The sequence below is a fragment of the Microtus oregoni genome, unplaced genomic scaffold (assembly GCF_018167655.1).
Source record: "Microtus oregoni isolate MIOR12 unplaced genomic scaffold, Mior012 000055F_ref0000237, whole genome shotgun sequence".
NCBI classification, from domain to species: Eukaryota; Metazoa; Chordata; class Mammalia; order Rodentia; family Cricetidae; genus Microtus; species Microtus oregoni.
This window is the reverse complement of record NW_024543831.1, coordinates 6424953-6444128: the sequence shown is the minus strand read 5'-3', so window position 1 is coordinate 6444128 and position 19176 is coordinate 6424953. Positions and strand designations below refer to the sequence as shown.

General features: G+C 46.1%; 1 protein-coding gene across 2 annotated transcripts in view; it reads left to right on the top strand.

The window, feature by feature from the left end:
• The window catches only part of Ttc12 (tetratricopeptide repeat domain 12), a 48574-nt gene that overhangs the window by 11649 nt on the left and 17749 nt on the right, over window positions 1–19176 (top strand). For both annotated transcript variants that reach the window (XM_041638627.1, XM_041638626.1), the window contains 10 exons: window positions 2020–2180; window positions 2681–2702; window positions 3595–3672; window positions 4402–4523; window positions 8126–8185; window positions 14038–14109; window positions 15462–15522; window positions 15923–16111; window positions 17101–17170; window positions 18459–18547. In XM_041638627.1, coding sequence (XP_041494561.1) covers window positions 2037–2180; window positions 2681–2702; window positions 3595–3672; window positions 4402–4523; window positions 8126–8185; window positions 14038–14109; window positions 15462–15522; window positions 15923–16111; window positions 17101–17170; window positions 18459–18547 — 907 coding nt within the window. In that variant the 5' untranslated portion in view covers window positions 2020–2036. The remainder of the gene's footprint in view (window positions 1–2019; window positions 2181–2680; window positions 2703–3594; window positions 3673–4401; window positions 4524–8125; window positions 8186–14037; window positions 14110–15461; window positions 15523–15922; window positions 16112–17100; window positions 17171–18458; window positions 18548–19176) is intronic.

Sequence of the window (19176 nt, the reverse complement as noted above, 5' to 3'; positions counted from 1 at the left end):
CTAGACCTGGATGGAGGTGGGTGGTCCTTGGACTTCCCACAGGGCAGGGAACCCTGTTAGCTATTTGGGCTGACGAGGGAGGGGGACTTGATTGGGGGAGGGGGAGGGAAATGGGAGGCGGTGGCGGGTAAGAGACAGAAATCTTTAATAAATAAATAAATGGAAAAAAATTTTAAAAAAATCCATGTGACCAGTCCAGAATTTATATAGAAGTCACTTATATCAATGCAAAGGGGACAAATGACCCAGTAGAAAATGGGCCAAGAATAAGAATAGGCATAATAGGATAAGAACTAATAAGATATTCAGTCCAATCATAATCAGCAAAGTGAAAAATAACATGTTAACTAGATTCCAATCTCATTCATTACGATGGTAGCAACTTTAAAAGTTTGTCACTAGCAGGTGTTGGCAACAATGTGAAGGAGTGCAGCCTCTTTATATTTATTTGCTTATTTAATTTCCTTTGTTCTTTCGACTTATTCTTCCATTTGCTTCATAAAAACTTTTGGTTAGGTTTACACGGTCTAGGGTTTCATCATGAGATCTTTTAAAATTACACTTATTTGTTTACCAGGGAGAGGGAATGTGCATGCTCACGTGAGGGTCAGGGGGCAACTTTTGGAAGTCAGTTCCTTCCTTTTACCCTGTGGATATTGGGGATGGAATTCAGGCCGTCAGCTTTGGCAGCAGGCACCTTTGTCTACTTAGCCATTGGGCCAGCCTAGAGTCTCTTTATTATAAACTACTCATAGCTGTGAAACTTGACACAGTCATATCCTGAAGAATATATAGCATGCACATATAGGTATTCAACTCAGCATTTACCTATTATCTGATACATAAAAAATAATCCACGTGGATACCTCTCAATACTAAACTGGGTTACCTTTGACTCATGGTGTCCACACTACCTAGAACCACAGGTACCATGCAAAATCTTTTAAGCGTATTCCAGATAAAATGTAGGCTACACGCTAATTCACATTTTACAAAACCGTGTATCAAGCATGTTCAGATAGATAGCAAAACTGGCCACAAATGACTTTCTTTGCTTCTAGAGTAGAATTCATTTTTCAACCCCCTTGCATAAGCAGAAGCTCAAACCTCACACAAGAGAGACAGCATCCCTCTGTGGTGAGAACCACTGTGTGAGTTTAACAACATGACCTTAAAAGAGCTCATCCCTGATGTCATCCCTTCCCTCTTTGAATTAATAAGCAATGTCCTCTGTTTGGAATGATCAGATATAAATTGCCCCAAACTCGAAACTCTTTGAGAGAATAATAGACTGCCTACCCTAGGATGGCATAATAGGATTGCTACAAGTGTGATGGTCGCTGGCGGTCCAGTCAAACTGGGACCAGATTCCCCAGGGAATTTACCCATCTTTCTCCATCAATATTCAGCATCTCTAGTCAAGGCTGCTAGATATGGATAGTTCGATCAATCTGAAGTTGGAGTGAGATGAGCAGATTCATCGGGTAGGTGGGATGGGAGGGCAGAGGAGAGAAATCCCTCTGAGTGGCAGTCTGTGGACACCAGTCTGGATAGACCGTGCAGTGAAGAGAGGCAGGGAGGCAGTTAAACAGGAGGACCCTGTTGTTTTGTGAATCTCAAAGCTGCTTCTATTATGTTTGTCTCCCACACAAGATCACAAGCTTTTCAAACCAAACAAAGGGATATTTTTTATTCATCATTTTTCTCTAGTAGTCATCAAAATACACAACTCCTAATAAACGAGCCATAAATTACTACTGTGTTGAACAGTGATTTTAAAACTCTATTTCGTGGAGCCCAGCATTAAATTATCTTGCCATTTGTTCCCCCCACCCTAGGTAAAACAAATGTTATTCATTCTTGTTTCACATTAGTCCCAGTGACTCATTGCGCTTCCTATTACCCTCTTCTATCTTAAGATTGACCTTATCAATTTTCAACAGCATCCTTCCCAACGGATGGAGTCTTTTTCCCTTTGAAGGACTTGTTCAATTGAGTCACATGTGATTTCTCCTCTAGCCAATTTAATTCAAGAGATGAATTCTGATGATCCCGTCATACAGCAGAAAGCTGTCCTGGAGACAGAAAAGAAGCTGCAGCTGATGGAGAGAGATCAAGAAGAGGACGGATGCAGGACCACCTTGAACAAGACCATGATCAGTCCCCCAAGAGCACCCGAGGTTTCCCTTTCTGCTATAGAGTTCTATATGTAGATTCAGTCAGGAGACCTGGTGCGATCTCAGACTGTCCAGTGAAGCTGGAGTAGTGTTGTATTTCAGGCTTGCTAAATCTGTTTTCCATATGGAAAGTATAAACTCTGTGGGTGCTTTTTTCTCCTCCTTTAGTGAAAACCCAACCTCTCTACCCCTTGAGCTTGAGTGTCGTGTTTCTAAACTCATATTCATATTTCTAACATAGTCATAGGTTGGGAGGTGGGGTCCCTTGACTTGGGCCATCTTGATTCTACAGGATCAGGCCCGGAATTATGTCCACAGTTACAACTCCAGCTTTATAAATGTTGCAAGCCCTGTAAATTTGGGAGCCATCAGTATTGGGGGTAAAGGACATAACCTGACTGCTCATTTGTGGTTGTTTTGTTCTCTTGGCTGATAAACACATTTATCGGAGACTGAGTTTTAAACTTTGTTTCTTTGTTTTTATGATGTCCCGTGCCTTGCAGAATGCAGATGAAATGAACCCAGGTAAGGGCAGCATCTCTCTTCTAGTAGGTTTTATTCATTTAGGATCAGGATCAGTTTTTTTTGTTTATTGTTTGTTTGTTTTAAGAATGTAAATTCCAAACCCTTAAATTATAGCCTCTGGGCTCACAAACAATCCAGGAACAAAACTCTGCTAATCACCAAGGTTTGGGTGCTCTGGTCTGAAGAGGCAGCATCTAGAGACTTTCCTGAGTTTGGGGTTTGGTTTTTGTTTTCTCCTGGCAAATCTTTTGTAAACTGGATTCCATTATTCCTTATGATCCAATTTACCCTTCCCTCCCTAGGGGATGCTGGTGTTTTCCATGTTGCTCAGCTCTGAGGCTCATTATACCAAATAGAACAACAATAAAAGGTCTCCCTTCAAAGGAAAAACTCTCTTAAAAGACATACTTCAAATCTGAAGCATAGACAGCCATCACACATAATAATACACACAGGTCAGCATTTAATGGCAAATTAAGAAAGTGCCATTTTGCCGGACGGTGGTGATGCACGACTTTAATCCCAGCACTCGGGAGGCAGAGGCAGGCGGATCTCTGTGAGTTCGAGACCAGCCTGGTCTACAAGAGCTAGTTCCAGGACAGGCTCCAAAACCACAGAGAAACCCTGTCTCGAAAAACCAAAAAAAAAAAAAAAAAGAAAAAGAAAAAAGAAAGTGCCATTTTAGCTGCCTCAGAAATGTGTGTACTTATGTGTGTTTATGCATGCAAGTGTGCGTGTAGACACATGTGCATTCATGTGTGTGCCTACATTTGTATGCATTAAAGGTACAACTGTGAAGTCCCACAGTAGCTTCCTTTGAATTGAGAACTAAAGGACTGATTGGATTATCTGGCTTTTTATTTTTTTAATGCTGTAACTGCTTTGCTGTCAGAGGCCTTCTTGGCATCGGTGGAGAAGGATGCAAAGGAACGAGCCAAGAGAAGACGAGAAAGCAGAGCCCTAGCAGATGGTAATTGCCGGTCCTTACGTTTCAATAGCTAGGATGGCTCAAGCTGGAAAGAATACATGAAAGTCTGCATGCTGATGCGTGAGGACATTGGATGCCCTGGGGGGTGGGTTCACGATGGACCAGCAGTCAGAGGACCTGACCAGGCAGAAATCCTTGGTGGTCCGTCCTTCGTTCTTACTAACACGCAGAGAGCAGTATACAACCTCAACAGGCACCCCCAGGTAGACTAAGTCAATCAGATTTCTGAATGGGAAGTAGGAAAGAAGGGAGGCTCCACAGGCTAGCCTAGGGTAAAGGTATGGTCAGAAAAAAAAAAGTGAAACAGGAGAAGGGGGATATGAAATAAATGAAAATGGATAAAGAGATGTACTGTCTTTGGGGCTGGGTACGTGAATGTACTGAGTGTGTTCTGGGCTATCCTCAACACCTGATGGTATGTGTAATATAGACCTTGTCCATTCCGTAGTTGCTCAAAGATTATGGGGCACTTGCCTTGGTCAAAAGTAAATAAAATTGGGAGGAGCAAACGTAAGCCTCAGTTCAGAAAAATGTTGTTTCTCTGAGGAAAACTCGACATAGACTTGAAGGGGAAAATAGACACTTAAAGAAATTGGACCTTGAATAGCTGCAGAGAAAACTAAGTGGCAATGCACTGAGCTGGAAAGTCCGCAATCTGGAAGGACCTTGTGACATGTGATGAGGACTCACTGTTGCCTTTTATTCTCCTAGCCCTGAAGGAGAAGGGGAATGAGGCCTTTGTCAAGGGCGACTATGAGGCAGCCATCCTCTGCTACACTGAGGGTTTGGGGAAGCTGAAGGACATGAAGGTGCTGTACACCAACCGAGCCCAGGTAGGTCACCCACGCCAGGGTCCACGGTGGCGACTCAGAGAACAGGTGCCAAGCCTGTCAAAGCAGAGACGAAGGTAGAGGGTATCGTTGGTGGGCTGGTAAGTGTTTTCCAACCAGCTCTTGTGGCTGTTTGTCGCCTGTGCCAATTTCTGTGGCAGAAATACTTGCCGTCTTCAGTCACCCGCGTGACTGGGTCTGGGGAGAGCAGCGCATAACCAGCATTCTTCACCGTGCAAGATGGCTCCTGCACGCCACTCATGATGACCAGGCCCTGGATCCCATATGGATAGGAGAAACTAGGAGGCTGAACTAGCCTGTGAGAACTTGGACTCTCAAAGGCTGCTCTCCTAATTAGTTTTCTCCTCATTTTATCAAACCTGCTTTTTGATTGTGTGATTGGGTAGCCTGCATCCAGTTTCTAAGGAATTCAAAGTTTCTGAAGCTTTTTCCCTTCAGGTTTATGTCACAAGCAACCTCAGTTTCTCAAAGCACCAGGCCTAACCCTCCCCCTACACCCCATGTTTCCAACCTGACCCTCCCCCTACACCCCATGTTTCCAGCCTGACCCTCCCCCTACACCCCATGTTTCCAGCCTGACCCTCCCCCTACACCCCATGTTTCCAGCCTGACCCTCCCCCTACACCCCATGTTTCCAACCTGACCCTCCCCCTACACCCCATGTTTCCAGCCTGACCCTCCCCCTACACCCCATGTTTCCAACCTGACCCTCCCCCTACACCCCATGTTTCCAGCCTAACCCTCCCCCTACACCCCATGTTTCCAGCCTAACCCTCCCCCTACACCCCATGTTTCCAGCCTAACCCTCCCCCTACACCCCATGTTTCCAGCCTAACCCTCCCCCTACACCCCATGTTTCCAGCCTAACCCTCCCCCTACACCCCATGTTTCCAGCCTAACCCTCCCCCTACACCCCATGTTTCTAGCCTAACCCTCCCCCTACACCCCATGTTTCCAGCCTAGCCCTCCCCCTACAACCCTGTTTCCAGCCTAACCCTCCCCCTACACCCCATGTTTCCAGCCTAGCCCTCCCGCTACAACCCTGTTTCCAGCCTGCAGCTTAATGATGGCAGGAGGCTGATAACTATCATCTGAAACCAAAACGTCACGAGTAACCTTATCTTTGAGACACAGTGAAGTTTGGGATGGCAGATCCGTGGACGTGATCCCATGACAGACAGGACCTGTCATCAGAACCTCCGTGAGACAGACTTGATGCCACGTCGTTTACCAGAAAGAGAGGCAGCCGCAGAGGCCTCGTCAGCTCCAATCTCCCTAACTCAAGAATGCCTGTCTGGGCTTTGTGGAAGAGAAGCATTCAAAGCAAGAGGCAGGATAGTTGACGGCTGGAGAGTCTGGAGAGTCACACTGATTTAATGACGAATAAATCCAAGAGCAGTACAGCCTCGTTACCTCAGCAGTTTGCATGCATCTGACTGGAGCCCAGGAGTCCTTTCCCACCCTCATTTGTGGCAAAAAAAAAAAAAATTGTTATAAGGAAGCAAATCCATAGAAAAAGATGGCCAGAAGGCACCTTAGCAGTGCCTGTCTGATTGCCCTAACAAGATTATAAATATTATAAATATGAAATTATTAAGGACAGAATCCACCATGTATTTCCCCCCAATGCTCTGTCGCAGTTTTCCGGTATCCCATTACTTACATAACACTGGAGCCATACGTCCCATTTAAAGAGTTCAGAAGAATCACTTAAGTGTAAGCAGTCAGTACAATGATTACTTTTCCTTCATAGTCAGCACCAAATTTGGTCTTGGAAAATATCTACCTACTCATGCTCATTCAGGCTAGTTACCCTGAAGTGATTAGAAAGCAATGGAGTTTGAATTGCTTTGAAAATGTTGCATAATTCAGACTTGGATCTAGTGCAGGTTGCCCACCCCCATGCATCTAGATTAGTTGGATTTTTACCGTGTTCAATTTTAAGTCACCCTTTGTTTAGTCGTAAGAATCACATTAAGAGTGGCTGTGGATAAATACCAGGAAGAGCACTGAGAAGCTTTGGGGAAGCAATTTCTTCCAGCTCTCCAGCCCTCTCTCCGAGAGCCTGCATTCTGAGGCAAATAAACCCAGAATGGGCTGCCTGGTATTAGGAATCACTTGAGCCACTATTTTTAAAATGCCTCTGCTGTTTGCAGGCAGTGCTGGAAATCAGTAAGGATGCTGGGAACTGACTATTGCTTATTAAGGAGAAAAAGAAAAGCCTACCCCCTCGTTGCCTTTGTTTCTCCCCTACAGCTAATGTTATAATCAAGATTGCTGGTGTTCACTAGATAAAGCTGGAATTTAACTGCCATTTAGGAAAACCAGTTCTTCTGAAAAAGGGGGAAAGCAAAAGAGGATGGAAATGACACAAAGGTGTCAAGTCTTAAAAGGAAGGAAAGAAGAAAGGAAGGAAGGAGGAAATAAAAGGTTGCCTAAGATAAATTGTTGAAGTGCATGGTGACGCCTTAGGGATGTTGGGACCTTAACTTACAGTGCCGTAGTCATGGTCACGACTGTCATGGAGAATGGTGCTGACTTCTTCCTCCTTTATGGTTGTCAAGGGTGACACAGGACCATAGAGGGAGTGGGGCTGTCCTGCAGAGCCCAGGAGCCAGCTGCCCTCTGCCTGCCTCCCACTTTGACTGCATGCACTGGTTCCCCAAGAGTTACACCTGTGATTGGCTTTTTCGTGGAAATAGCTCATCTTATTGCTAAGAATCTCACAGTCCCTTGAGAAAGTTTGGGTCATGAGTAAACCTAGATGTGGGGCCGGCTCTCTTCTTGGTGGCAAATGAGACCCTAGAGAATCACTTCTCCTCCTGGTGCTCAGTTTTCCTTTCTTACATGGGATGACAATTTCTGTTTCTCCAAAAGAAAAGTACTTAAAATCTATGTGGTGCTTCTTGATAAGAAAAGAAAAAGATTAGATAGATAGATAGATAGATAGATAGATAGATAGATAAAGATATAGATAGATAGATATATTCCTTATCTCTTTCTCCCAATTTTACTATTAGTAAATATTAATTATTTTGAAAAGTGGTTTGCTGGCTACATGACCTTTACTCATACTTACATGTATACAAATATATACACACATACATTAAAGCTAGGATCCACATTTGAGAGAGAACAATGGTATTTGTCTTTTTGCCCCTTTTATATACTTCCCAGACCTATCAATTTCCCTGCAAATTTCATGTTTCCTTATGGCTGAATAAAACCCCATTGTGTATGTGTATCATATTTTTATTACCCATTTATATGTTGATAGACATCTGGACTGGTTCCATCTCCTTGCCAAATGTGCATGCAAGTATCTCTGTGGCAGGGTGTGGAGTCCGTTGCAGAAGTGCCTGGAAGTGTTATAGCTGGGTCATTTCAGAGGATCCTCCACATTGACTTCCATATTGGTTGCTCCAGGCTGTACCTTCCACCTGTGAATAAGGTTCCCAGCTTTCCCCATATCCTCAAATCCAAAGTTCTTTCTTTACCTGCTGATATCAGCTGTTCTTTCTGTACTGACTAACGACTCCTTGATACAGAGTTGTGTCTGATATCAGGTGTTTGTGTCATTTCAGGCCTATATAAAGCTTGGGGACTATGAGAAGGCCCTCATGGATTGTGACTGGGCTCTGAAGGTGAGAAACCATTTCCCTCCCCACATGACAGTATTGGGTTTGCTTGGGCCCCGTGTCTGAATTCTGAAATGTATAGAAAGCAGCTCCATGTGTGTCATCTGAAGGGCATGATTTTCTAAGGGAGCCCCAGTTTCCTCATCTATAAAACGGAGTGGAATCGAGTTGCTATGAGGGTCAGAACAATGCACGCAGTGCTCCTGGCTAATGCATGCACTCCAGAGATGCTACCGTCATTGGTCTCGGGAAGATTTGCGCTGCACTAGCCCACCCTTGAAGCTGTCAATTGCTTTGTTCCATGTCATAGTGGAAATAACACCTCCTCTCCTCCAGGACCAGCCACAAGAACCAGTTTCTACAATGCCATCTTCCCCAGCAGTCCAGGCCTTTCCCTTGTAGCTGTAATCATTTGGAAGAAGATTATACCCTCTTCTATTTGTAGAGGGATGTCGGGAGTGTCAACTGCTATTTTGCTTTGTTTGCTTCCTGTTCCCTCCAAGAGCATACATGTGGAGAGTCAAAGGTGTCGAGAAGCAAGAACTGCTCAGCTCTCGGATGCCACAGTTCGTCCTGGGGACAGGATTTCAGACAACTGTCTATCAACCCTAAATTCAAGCTTCTCTATCTTACTTTGTCACATGGGCCTTTAAAAAACATTACCCACATTCTTCTCAGATAAGAGTGCACATGAGCCCACAAAGGGTCTGGAAACAAGAAGTATTTTTATCTTCAAAATGCCTGCAGATTTTGTGTGGCACTCCATAAAAATATGAACCTGTCTCCCTCTCTGTCTCTGTCTCTGCCGTATCTCTCTACCCCGCTGTCTCTGTGTTTATCTCTCACACCCTTGTTCTTGTTCTCACTCTATCCTAGAGCTTTTCACATATGAGGCAAGAATCCCACCACTTAGCCACACCCCCAAGCCTTTTATATTTTGAGACAAAGTCTCACTGGTCTAGCCCTGACCCTGCTATCCTCCTGCCTGCCTCAGCCTCCCTGATGGTGCAGGCCTTGTAAGATTATAGGCCAGGACCATCAGACTGACCTTATAAAATGTATCTCGTTGTTGCAATGGGACAATATTGTTTTAAACAGCTTACAATGGAGTAAGATTGAGATGCTAGGAGAATAATCCAGGTGTGTCCTGTGCCTCTAATTCCCCAGGACAGCACACTTAGCCTCACCTAATGACCGTGGCCTAAACAAGGAGTGCACATACTAGGGATATTCTCTTGATAATCTTTAAACTTTTATCTGTGTGTGTGTGTGTGTGTGTGTGTGTGTGTGCGCGCGCGCGCACGCGCGCATGTGTGTGTCTATGCATGACATGTGTGTGTGTGCACATCATAGCACACGGGTAGAAGTGAGAGGATCTCTGGAGCTGGTTTTATCCTTCCACCTTTAGGCGGGTTCCAGGGATTAGACTGTTGTTACCAGGCTTTTGTGGCAAGTGCCTCTGCCTGCTGAGCCATCTCTATGGCTCCTCTTGCTTGCTTCTTATTGCTGAGGGCATAAGCAAGGGAAATAGGACTGAATTAGACAATCGCCTTTGATTCCGTTGGTTCATGAAACATGTGTGAACCTGCCAGTCACCTGAAGGACCTGATTATGTCATCCCCCAGAAGGCACAGGGTCGGGGAAACACTGCTGGATCACGCTGGGCAGGTCTTTCAATCATGAAAGCAGCCCCATGCTAATGCCAGCATCGTACCTCCGGCATAGGTGTGCTCACCCACACTGTCACCTTGTTTGCTCACAGTTTCTTTTTCTGTCACCAGTCATTAGGAGAAAGGAGACCCAGGGTGTTTGCCTTGGTGGTTTCAATGGTGACAGCAGAAAACATTGCTTCAGGCTCACAGCTTATATTCTGTTCGGTGCCACTAGTTTCCACGTTTGTATGGCCAAAAACTGAAGCCTCGGAGACGAACTAAGCAATTTACTCAGAATCACAAAGCCAGGGGTCACACTGACTGTACTCATATCTACTGTAAAAAGCTCCTGCCAGGAAACCCTAAACCCCATGATCCCTGAGAGCGGATCCCATTCCTTCCTGAGAAAGGGATCTGCTCATAAGGCCCTCCAGAGTATCTTCTCTAGTCAGTAAGGACAGAGAGGTAGACACACGCAGTGCTGAGCCGGCTGACACACTGGCTCAAATGTTGAGCAGAGTAGAGCAGGCCCGGTGGAGCGGGCACTGGAATACTCACTGACGCGCAGAGGCCTGGCTTGTTAAAGGTCCGGTGAGGCTCCCGGCTGCAGAGGTTTGGGTCGACACAAAAGGAATTAGAAAACTGGTGGTTACCCTCTTTGCGGAAGCCGCAACTTCCAAGGAAAGGTTTGTTCCTTTTAAAACTCGTTAAATCTCACCAGCGTTCTATTATTAATAGCATGGGGACTTTTGTGCCAATTTAACATTTTTGACACTTTTAAATTGGAAGAGACCAGACCTAGTGATATTTCAGGACCGATGTTCCTCATCAAAGAAGATAAGGGCAGCAAAGCTGTTTTCAATTAGGGGCAGACGCATGTCGTCTTGGGCAGGACACTTCCCGCACAATGAAATCCACCACGCTTTGAAAGCTGCACTCCTTCAAAGAGAGTGTGGGCTTCATTGGAATAAATGCACGTGACAGACGGCTCTTGGTCAGACTGGACGGAACCAGTCCTAAGATCTATTAGTTGCTCTTTGAGGGTAGAGGAGGAAGGTGATGACAAGTTAAATCCAAGTCTCTGTGCTACACCCATGTAGGTCATGGTCTTCGGTTTATAGACTTGCGTGTCCTGGTATTCTGCCATGACTATGCTCTGAATATTGGGTTCTCATGAATGGATGTGGGGAGCATCTTCCCTTCCCCTTGGTCACTCCGCTCCTGCTTCCTGGGTTTGATCCTTTGTGAATGTGGGGTGCTCACCACTCTGCTTGCTTCCTCCTTGGCTCTACAGTTGTGCCTTCTGAGGTCCCCATCCTCTCACAACCCCCTTCTCCCCTCATGGACGCACCTGTCACCTGTGCTAGGAGCTTTCAGACCTGTTTCCCCAGCTCCAGATCCATCTCAGCCACCTCATACAGGTTTCCACTTGGTTCACTTGGCACCGCCCCCCAACACACACACCTAGGAAGTCTACCAGCTGACTCTGCCCACTCAGGCAGCTTCTTTTTTCTTTGCCCCTCCTGGCCTCTTTCTGTTAAGGGCACACGTGCTTTCCAGGTGTCTCTCCTCCGTTCTGACTTCTCATTCACGCTGGTCTTTTTCTTTGAGGTAGCTCTGCTGTCTGTGCTTCCTTCCTGCCACTGTCCCCAGGATGTCAGGCATCAATCCTCCTTCCCACTGGCTGCCTGGACTGCTGGCTCATCTCCCTGCCTCTCTCTGCTCTGCTCACTACTGCCTGCCACCTCCAGACTGTCTTGCCTCCTCACCCCACTGATGGTGCGTCCTCCTCTCTCCTTGTAGTTGGAACCTCCTGTGGAGTCTTTTTAGCTTGCCCTTCCAGCCCTGTTGTTTCTCTACCCAGTACTCCAATCCGAGCCATGCTGACCATAAAGGCTCCTCGACTCTGCTGCCTCTGGACTCTACCCTTCCCCTTCCCTATATCCTCCCTTCAGCTCTTCCATTCACTCAAGCTTCAGTTCAACCCCCTCCCCTGTTTGCCTGCTCTGCTTTAGACCCCCCTCTTTAGTCTCCCCTACTAAACCTGTATGTATGCCGGCATTTCCTGTAGAGCCTATGTTTGTTTGTTTATCTTTTCCATAGCATATTTCTGAAAGGGATTTGGTTTTATTTGTTGTTGTTTGGGGTATTGGGATTTAAACCCAGGGTCTTGGGTATATTAGGCAACCTACATCCCCAGTCCTGATAGTATTTTAAAAGCCCTTGTGTGCTGGATTGAAGTGGTCAGATTTCAAAATCTAGCTCCTCCATGCACCAGTGATCCAGCGTCAAGCCTCTCCTGCTCTGGTTTCCTTGCCTGTGGGATGGGGGTGACTGGGCCTGCTTTGTTGCATCTCTGTGAGGCTCACAGAAAATTCATAAAAGCCATCAAGCTGGATGCTAGCTCATGGAACAGACTGGTCCTCCTGGCCCTCATTCTTCTCTCCATCTCTCCCAGTCACTGAGCAGTGGATCAGGAAACAGTATACATAAAGACACGCCTGTAAAAGTCTCCCTAGCACTGACTGTTCCCTCTTTTACTATGATTTAGCCTTCTTTAGATCACATTTGTTGTGAAATGTATTGTTGCTGCTCTAACCACAGCAACAGCAGCTAATGGAGTATTATCCAGCCAAGTGCTAAGTGCTATGTGATTCTTCCAACAGTGAGAGAGAATGAATGAATGAATGAATGAATGAATTACTATCTCTAAACCCTAAAGGATGTCTCACCTGACTCAATATCTTGCTAATAATGGGATCACTGAAGGTTAATTAGCTGGAGTTTCAAGTTTTAGTCCACATATCTGTGCTCCCTGAAGTCTTATGTGGAGGAGCAAGCAGGAGGGCCTTCTGTGAAGGGTATATCCTTAGCTGTATACTTAAAGCCTCCCTTTGTAGGGCCTAGATTTTAAGTGATACTGAGGTGAATTCCTGGTTGTTATATAAGGTCCAAAGAATTATCTTCAATGGCTGTACTTTCTGATTTGAAAGAGTGAATTTATGAGGAAATAACAAGAGAAGCCAAAGTTGGAAGAAAAAAAAAAGGGAGAATGAGAAAGAGCATGGGGGAGGGGAGAGAAAGGGGGAGAGAGAAAGAGCATGGGGGAGAGCAAGTGTCAAATTTGGTTCTCAGAAGCATCCAGCAGAAGTTGACTGGAGAAAGCTCTTCAAGGCAGCCAGCTGGAGTTCTTGATGAAGCATCCCAGTCAGAGAGGAGTATCTGAGTAAAAGAACAAATAGCTACAGGGAGAGCTAACATCAAGTCAGGCCCTTAGGACATCCAGCAGAAGCTGGCAGGGGAAGTGAGGCAGTCACCTGGAGTTCCCATTGAGCTTCCTCTCACAGAGAAGCTTTCCAAGGTGGAAGCCACAGCCTCTCTTCTCCTCCACAGGCATGCCTATCTGATAACCAGTAGTAAGCGCGGCTGGAAATGCTCCCTCCACCTTCCAGCTGTTCTCAAGGGTACAGTGTTCTTCCTCTTCGTCTGTCCTGCTGCTCTCTCTCCCCTATCACAGAGTTAGGATGGCCACCCCATCCCCAGACAGGATCCACGGACAAGCACACTTGGGTCTGAAACGGAGTGGGAGGCAACCCCACTTCAAGACCCAGCCGTCGACTCAGTGAGCTCAGTGAACATAGGACAACTGACCAATATAATGTGCACTGTAACGTTGTTCGGGCTGTGGCTTATGTGCAAAAAAGAACCCGCTTCCTACTAAGATGCACTGGTAACCATAGTTGTTTTCCCAAAGAATCCTGTCTGCTAATAAGCCAGCAAATCTCAAACTTAGCTACTCAGTTGTTTCAACCAAAAAGCTGAAGAATTTTATCTGTCTGGACCCCATTTAGATAGTGATGTAACTGGTCCAGGGGCAGCCAGATCAGAACATGTATGAGCCTTCCAGGTGATTCTAACATTCAACCAGTGTTGAGGGGTCTTGCTTTCCTTTTGAGCGAATCTCTACATGGAAGTGAGAGCTGGTGGCATTGCTAATTTGGAGGAGAGCATGCCCATGTACACAGGCTCCTCGCAGGCAGCAGTTAGCTTGATCACAAATGCCCAGAAAATCTTAATTGTCAGCTCTGGTAGCTGTCCCGAGAACCAAAGTGCTGCTGGCCTCGTTCTGTTAACGAGGCAGACAGGGGCGTGCCTAATGGCTTCAGATCCTCTGCACCATCTGATCAGCTATTCTCTTTCACACAGTGTGATGAGAAATGCACCAAAGCCTATTTCCACATGGGGAAAGCCCACCTGGCCATGAAGAACTACAACAAGGTAAGTCCTTAGCAAGGTATAAGTTCGCTCACAAGTTGGTTGGATGTTAGTCCACCTTTTAGTGTTTTCTGAAGTCCTGAGATAAGACAGTTGGGAAGGATGTTGGATGAAATCCGGGACAGTCCCTCTAGCTGTGGGACTCATGTCAGCAGAATCCTCTGCTTATACTGATTCAGCCTCCGCAGAGAAAAGACATGAGCAGAAAGAAAACAAAATTCACTTGCAATCTTGTTTCTGTACGTGCATGCCCACTACAACATCATATAATTAATCCCAGTGTTGATGGCAGTGGAGGTGATGGGCTCCTAGGTCCCAAGCCGACGGAAATCATTCATAGGTTGGATGTGGGGCTAAGGAGTTGTTGGGTTGAACACACATAGACTTATCCGGAATAGTGTTCTTTTTTTTTTTTTATCTTTTACTGCGATAGTTTTTATCGTGTTCATTCTCCTTTTGTTATTGTGTGTTCATGAGCCTGGTGTGGCACAGAGGTCACAGAGGACAATTCTGTGCAGTTGTTTCCCTCCTTCCATGGATTCCAGGGACCAACTCAGGCCTTGAGTTACCAAGCTTGGGTGACAAGCTCCATCACCTGCTAAGCCATCTATATCTCCAGCCTCTTCTGTTCATTCTTAACCCCAGTGTTCTAGAGGAGACTTGATAAACCATGAAGACATGGGTGTTTATTTTCTTAGTTTTGCTCTTGGAAACTGGCTGGGTGCTGTCTGGTGATTTTATATATACTTGAGTGAAACTATCTTCGCCCCCAAATCTCCCTGAACTGGTCTTTCTTTTTCTAGAAACTTTTTATCTAACCACTTCCTCAGTAAGAGCTTGCTGTCAAGCTCTCTAGCTTAGTCTAAAGCAGCCAGTGACTGGAGCCTTCGCTGCCTGATTTCACAGCCTGTATCTCTCCAGGCTTTTCTCTTCTATCCCTGGGTCTCAGTCAACACAGTCTCCAGATTTGCTGATTTCCCAGCTCAGCTCCCCTGGGCATAGCTGACAGGCTCTTAGTGCAAATATCAAATCTAAATTTAGTATATACATTATGATTATTCTTACCTCCAGCAGGCATGAGCCACAAAAAAAATTCAAGACGGGGTAGTAGATATCGCAGTTTGTATTTAACAAACAAGGTTTTAAAATGAATTTTTGAAACAGTGCCTGTAGTGCCACAGAACCTGAGAAGCCCAAACAAAAATATCAAAAGCTTCCTGCTCTCCCTGGATGCCTCAAGTGATGGGGGGGGATAAGAAGGAATAATGAAGGAACCAAGCCCTTAGATGCCCCTCTCTGTCCTCTAATCACCTTTTCCCCTGACCACCTTTCAAGGTCTTGTTTCTGTTTTCCAGTCTAGAGAGTGTTATCGGAAGATTGGAGAGATAAACCCCAAGCTACAGACTCAGGTGAAAGGTGAGAGACTGTCACTGCTGCTACTGTCCGGCCAAATCCAGTTTGCCATTGCTGGGTGCCTCCCACCCTGGTCAAGGCCACAGCCTGACCTTTCCTGCCCTGCCCAGCCCTGGGTGTTTGCAGGCTGCCTGCTCATCTTCCCTCTGTTCTCGTGTTCAGACTCCACCGTTTCTTTTCTTCCACGCCATCTTCCCATAGACTTCTAGACAGCCCCAAATTTCCAAGATGGCTTAAGACTCAGTTTAGATTTGCCTTTGCTCCTAAAGGGTTCCTTCCTGAAGAGGAGTCTGAATTATTTTCTTGCTTTGGGCAAGGGTGGGGGAGAGATGGGGGGGATCTTCTATATGGCTCTTTCGATTGTTAGGGTATTTATTTCTCCTTCTCCTGCTTGGTTTGCTAGAATACCTAAATCAAGTCACTCTTCGAGAAAAGGCAGATCTTCAAGAGAAGGAAGCTCGTGCGTCTCTGGATTCCGGAAAGAAAACAGCAATGACGACTAGAAATCTCCTGGAGACCCTCTCCAAGCCTGACCAGACACCCTTGTTCTATGCAGGAGGCATTGAGATCCTGACAGAAATGATGACAAACTGTAAGTTAGACACGTGTGTAGCCTCATGAGCATTGTCCTTGGGAAGGCGGGGGGGCGGGGCAGGGATCTGAGTCTGTGAGACAAATATCTCCTCCCTTCTGTAAATATTGACTGAAAAACTATGCTGATATAGGTGCCGAAGAGGGTCTGGAAGAAATATACCTCTACCTGTGCCCCATCCTTTTCAGAGAATGCATTGACTCAGCACTCATGCAGTAAACACCACACACAGCACAAGACCCACATGGTGTCCAACTGCTCCCCATGCCTCTATTACATACTCATACCACACATAGCCCATGTTTATGTAAATATAAATATTAAATATCTGTGTACTGATTCTGTAAACTTTTCCTCACGTGTGTTTCGCATGCCTTGCTTACATCCTCACATCCGTTCTTAACACTCTGTGCCTTGTAGAAAGAGAAGAAATGATAACTATAGAGGTGGCCCCAGATGCACTTAACACCTGCTTGGAACATGAAAATAGTTTCAGAGGAAATATTTCTGTCTTGTAACGAGAGCATGCCATTCTCTTATCAGTTCCTGTCAACAACTTTGGTTGCTCAGTGACAGGATGTCATTTGTACAAATGGATGGAGTTTGTGGTCCCGCTTTAGTATAGACCAGAGAGGTAGCCCAGGTGACCCCCTCGACCACTTCTTAGAAATTGTTAAGTTCTTCTCCAGAGCCTGGAGACGGCCTCAAAATAAACATTCAGAATCAGATGGCTTTCTGGTTTTTCCAGCTCCTGTATGCCTTCTAAAGATTGCAGAGGGATGAGTTGAGATGCTGATAGATATTTTCTAAGAAGTCCCTCTGACTGTGACACATTGAACAGCTGACGGCAGTTGCGTTTCTCAGAGTGTAATGGTCCAGCTAGATTTTTGATGATCACACTGGGATCTGGTGATAAGCTTGCCCATGCTGCAACTGGACACCAGCTGGTAGGTCAGGATCCTGACTTGGTTCTTGTGATTTTGTTTCAGGCACAGAACGGACCTTGTTCAGAACATGTGGTGGATTCAACACCATCAGTGACCATGAGGTCATAAGAAGGTAGGGATATTTGGAAAGATGCAGCGTACCACGTCCGTCTGCGCTCTATGCACCACCATACAGTTCGTGAGCCGGGCAAGGGGCTGGAGATTGAAACACACAAAGCCTCACAAACAAGAGACGCAGGTCATCCTTGATGCCAGAATGCCCCCCTTTATCATGTCCAGGGGCAGCTTATATAGGGATAGTTACACCCCAGCCAAACGCACCAAAAACCATTCCCCTGCCATCAGGAGCTCCTGAGGGTCTCGTGCTCAGAGCAGCTGTAGGCTCTCATATTAGGGGAAAACAAGTTGTTTACAAGAAATTCAGGATCTGGGGGTTCACAGCTCCCAACAGAAAGAGTCAGATGTCTATCAAGAAAAGGCAGATAGCCATGTGTGTGAAAGCAGTTACTGGCCACACAGGCAAGGCCTTTGGACTCTCTGTCCTTATTCCTCAGTCAGCAGGGTGACCCTTGAAAGAGCACATGCTAATCGCCTTGAGCTCAGAACCTCTGGTCTTTGGCATCACATTGCAGCTGACAGAGAGTGAGCCTGTCACAGGCCCTCTGCATACTTCCTAACCAGACAAACAGCGCTTCCCCTGCTTTCCCAGCACCATTTGTAAGATTTTCATTGTCCTCATTTCTCATAATCTGGTCATTTTAAGGAAGTAGAAGCAGCTGGGTCCTGGTTGACTCTATTTAGAATTTTATCTAAAACAAGACCTACATGGAAGGGGGTGGTATGTGTTTATTTTGTGTTGTGCTAGGATGATCCAGGAGGCTGAGGATCCTGGTGTGGATTTAATGTTTGCATGTCCACTCATCACTGATGGCCCTTAGCTGTCCACCCTTTTCTGTGTTCCCATCCCTGTGTTTTTAGCCTTTGCCTTTGATCTATAACTTTGGAATCAGTGATGGGCAGCCCCTAGGTTGTTGTGACCTGTGGATACGCCTTTTTCTTTTCTTTCTTTCTTTCTTTCTTTCTTTCTGTCTTCCTTTGAGAGAGAGAGAGAGAGAGAGAGAGAGAGAGAAAGAGAGAGAGAGAAAGAGAGAGAGAGAGATCACTATGTAGCTCTGGCTGGACACTCTGTAAGTAGACTGCACTGGCCTTGAACTCACAGAGACCTACCTGCCTCTGCCTCCTGGGTGGTGGAATTAAAGGTGTGCACCACCATGTCTAACTTGGATATGCATTAAAAAAAATCTCTTAACTATCCATTTGATGAGTCAGGGGGCAGAACTCAGGGAAAAGAAAACAAAACTAGTGCCTAGATTCCACATTGCGCTCCCTGTCTTCTCCAGGTGCCTCTTCTCAGCGGGGAAAGATGCGGTTGAGGAGGTTCTCTGCGTGGCTGTTTTGAAGCTCTGGCAAGCAGTGTGTAGTGACAACGGTAAGCCCAGTTCTTCACTGTTACTTGCTAGCTGCATGTCCCAGAAGGAAGAGCTGCATGGTTCAGTCTGGTAGTTCTCCCCAAAGGCCAGCCCTGGGAGGACTGACGTCTCCATCCCATGCCTTTTCCTCCCCAAAAGTATGTGGATCCAAAAAGCAAGTTCTATACTGCATTCCCCAGCCCCCACCTCATCTTCTTCCTCTTTTGCTCCCCCTTCCTCCTATTTCTCCTCCTCCTAGTCCTTTTTCTCCTTCTTCTCATTGTCCTCCTCCCCTCCTCCCCCCCCCCCCCCCCGCCTCAGGACACTGGAATGGAGAGTGGGCAAGATCACTGTCAACATAACAAGTGCTTTCCAGTCTGCTCCCCACCACTGCCCGTTCCTCTCCCTGCTTGGCGGACTAATGGCTTCTGCTCGTGTCGTGAGCAATGGAGATCATTTCCTTTCTCATCTGTTTGAAAATACTTTGGGTTTGCTGACCATGGCACCCCTTGCAGCCAGCGTCTTGAGATATATGACTACCAGCCAGCATCTTCTGACCCTGATTAGTGTCTGTTGCTGAAATAGGAAAATGCCAGACGGGTTTTGTTTTGTCAACTCCCACCTTTCTTGATACAATGTTCTCCGGAGA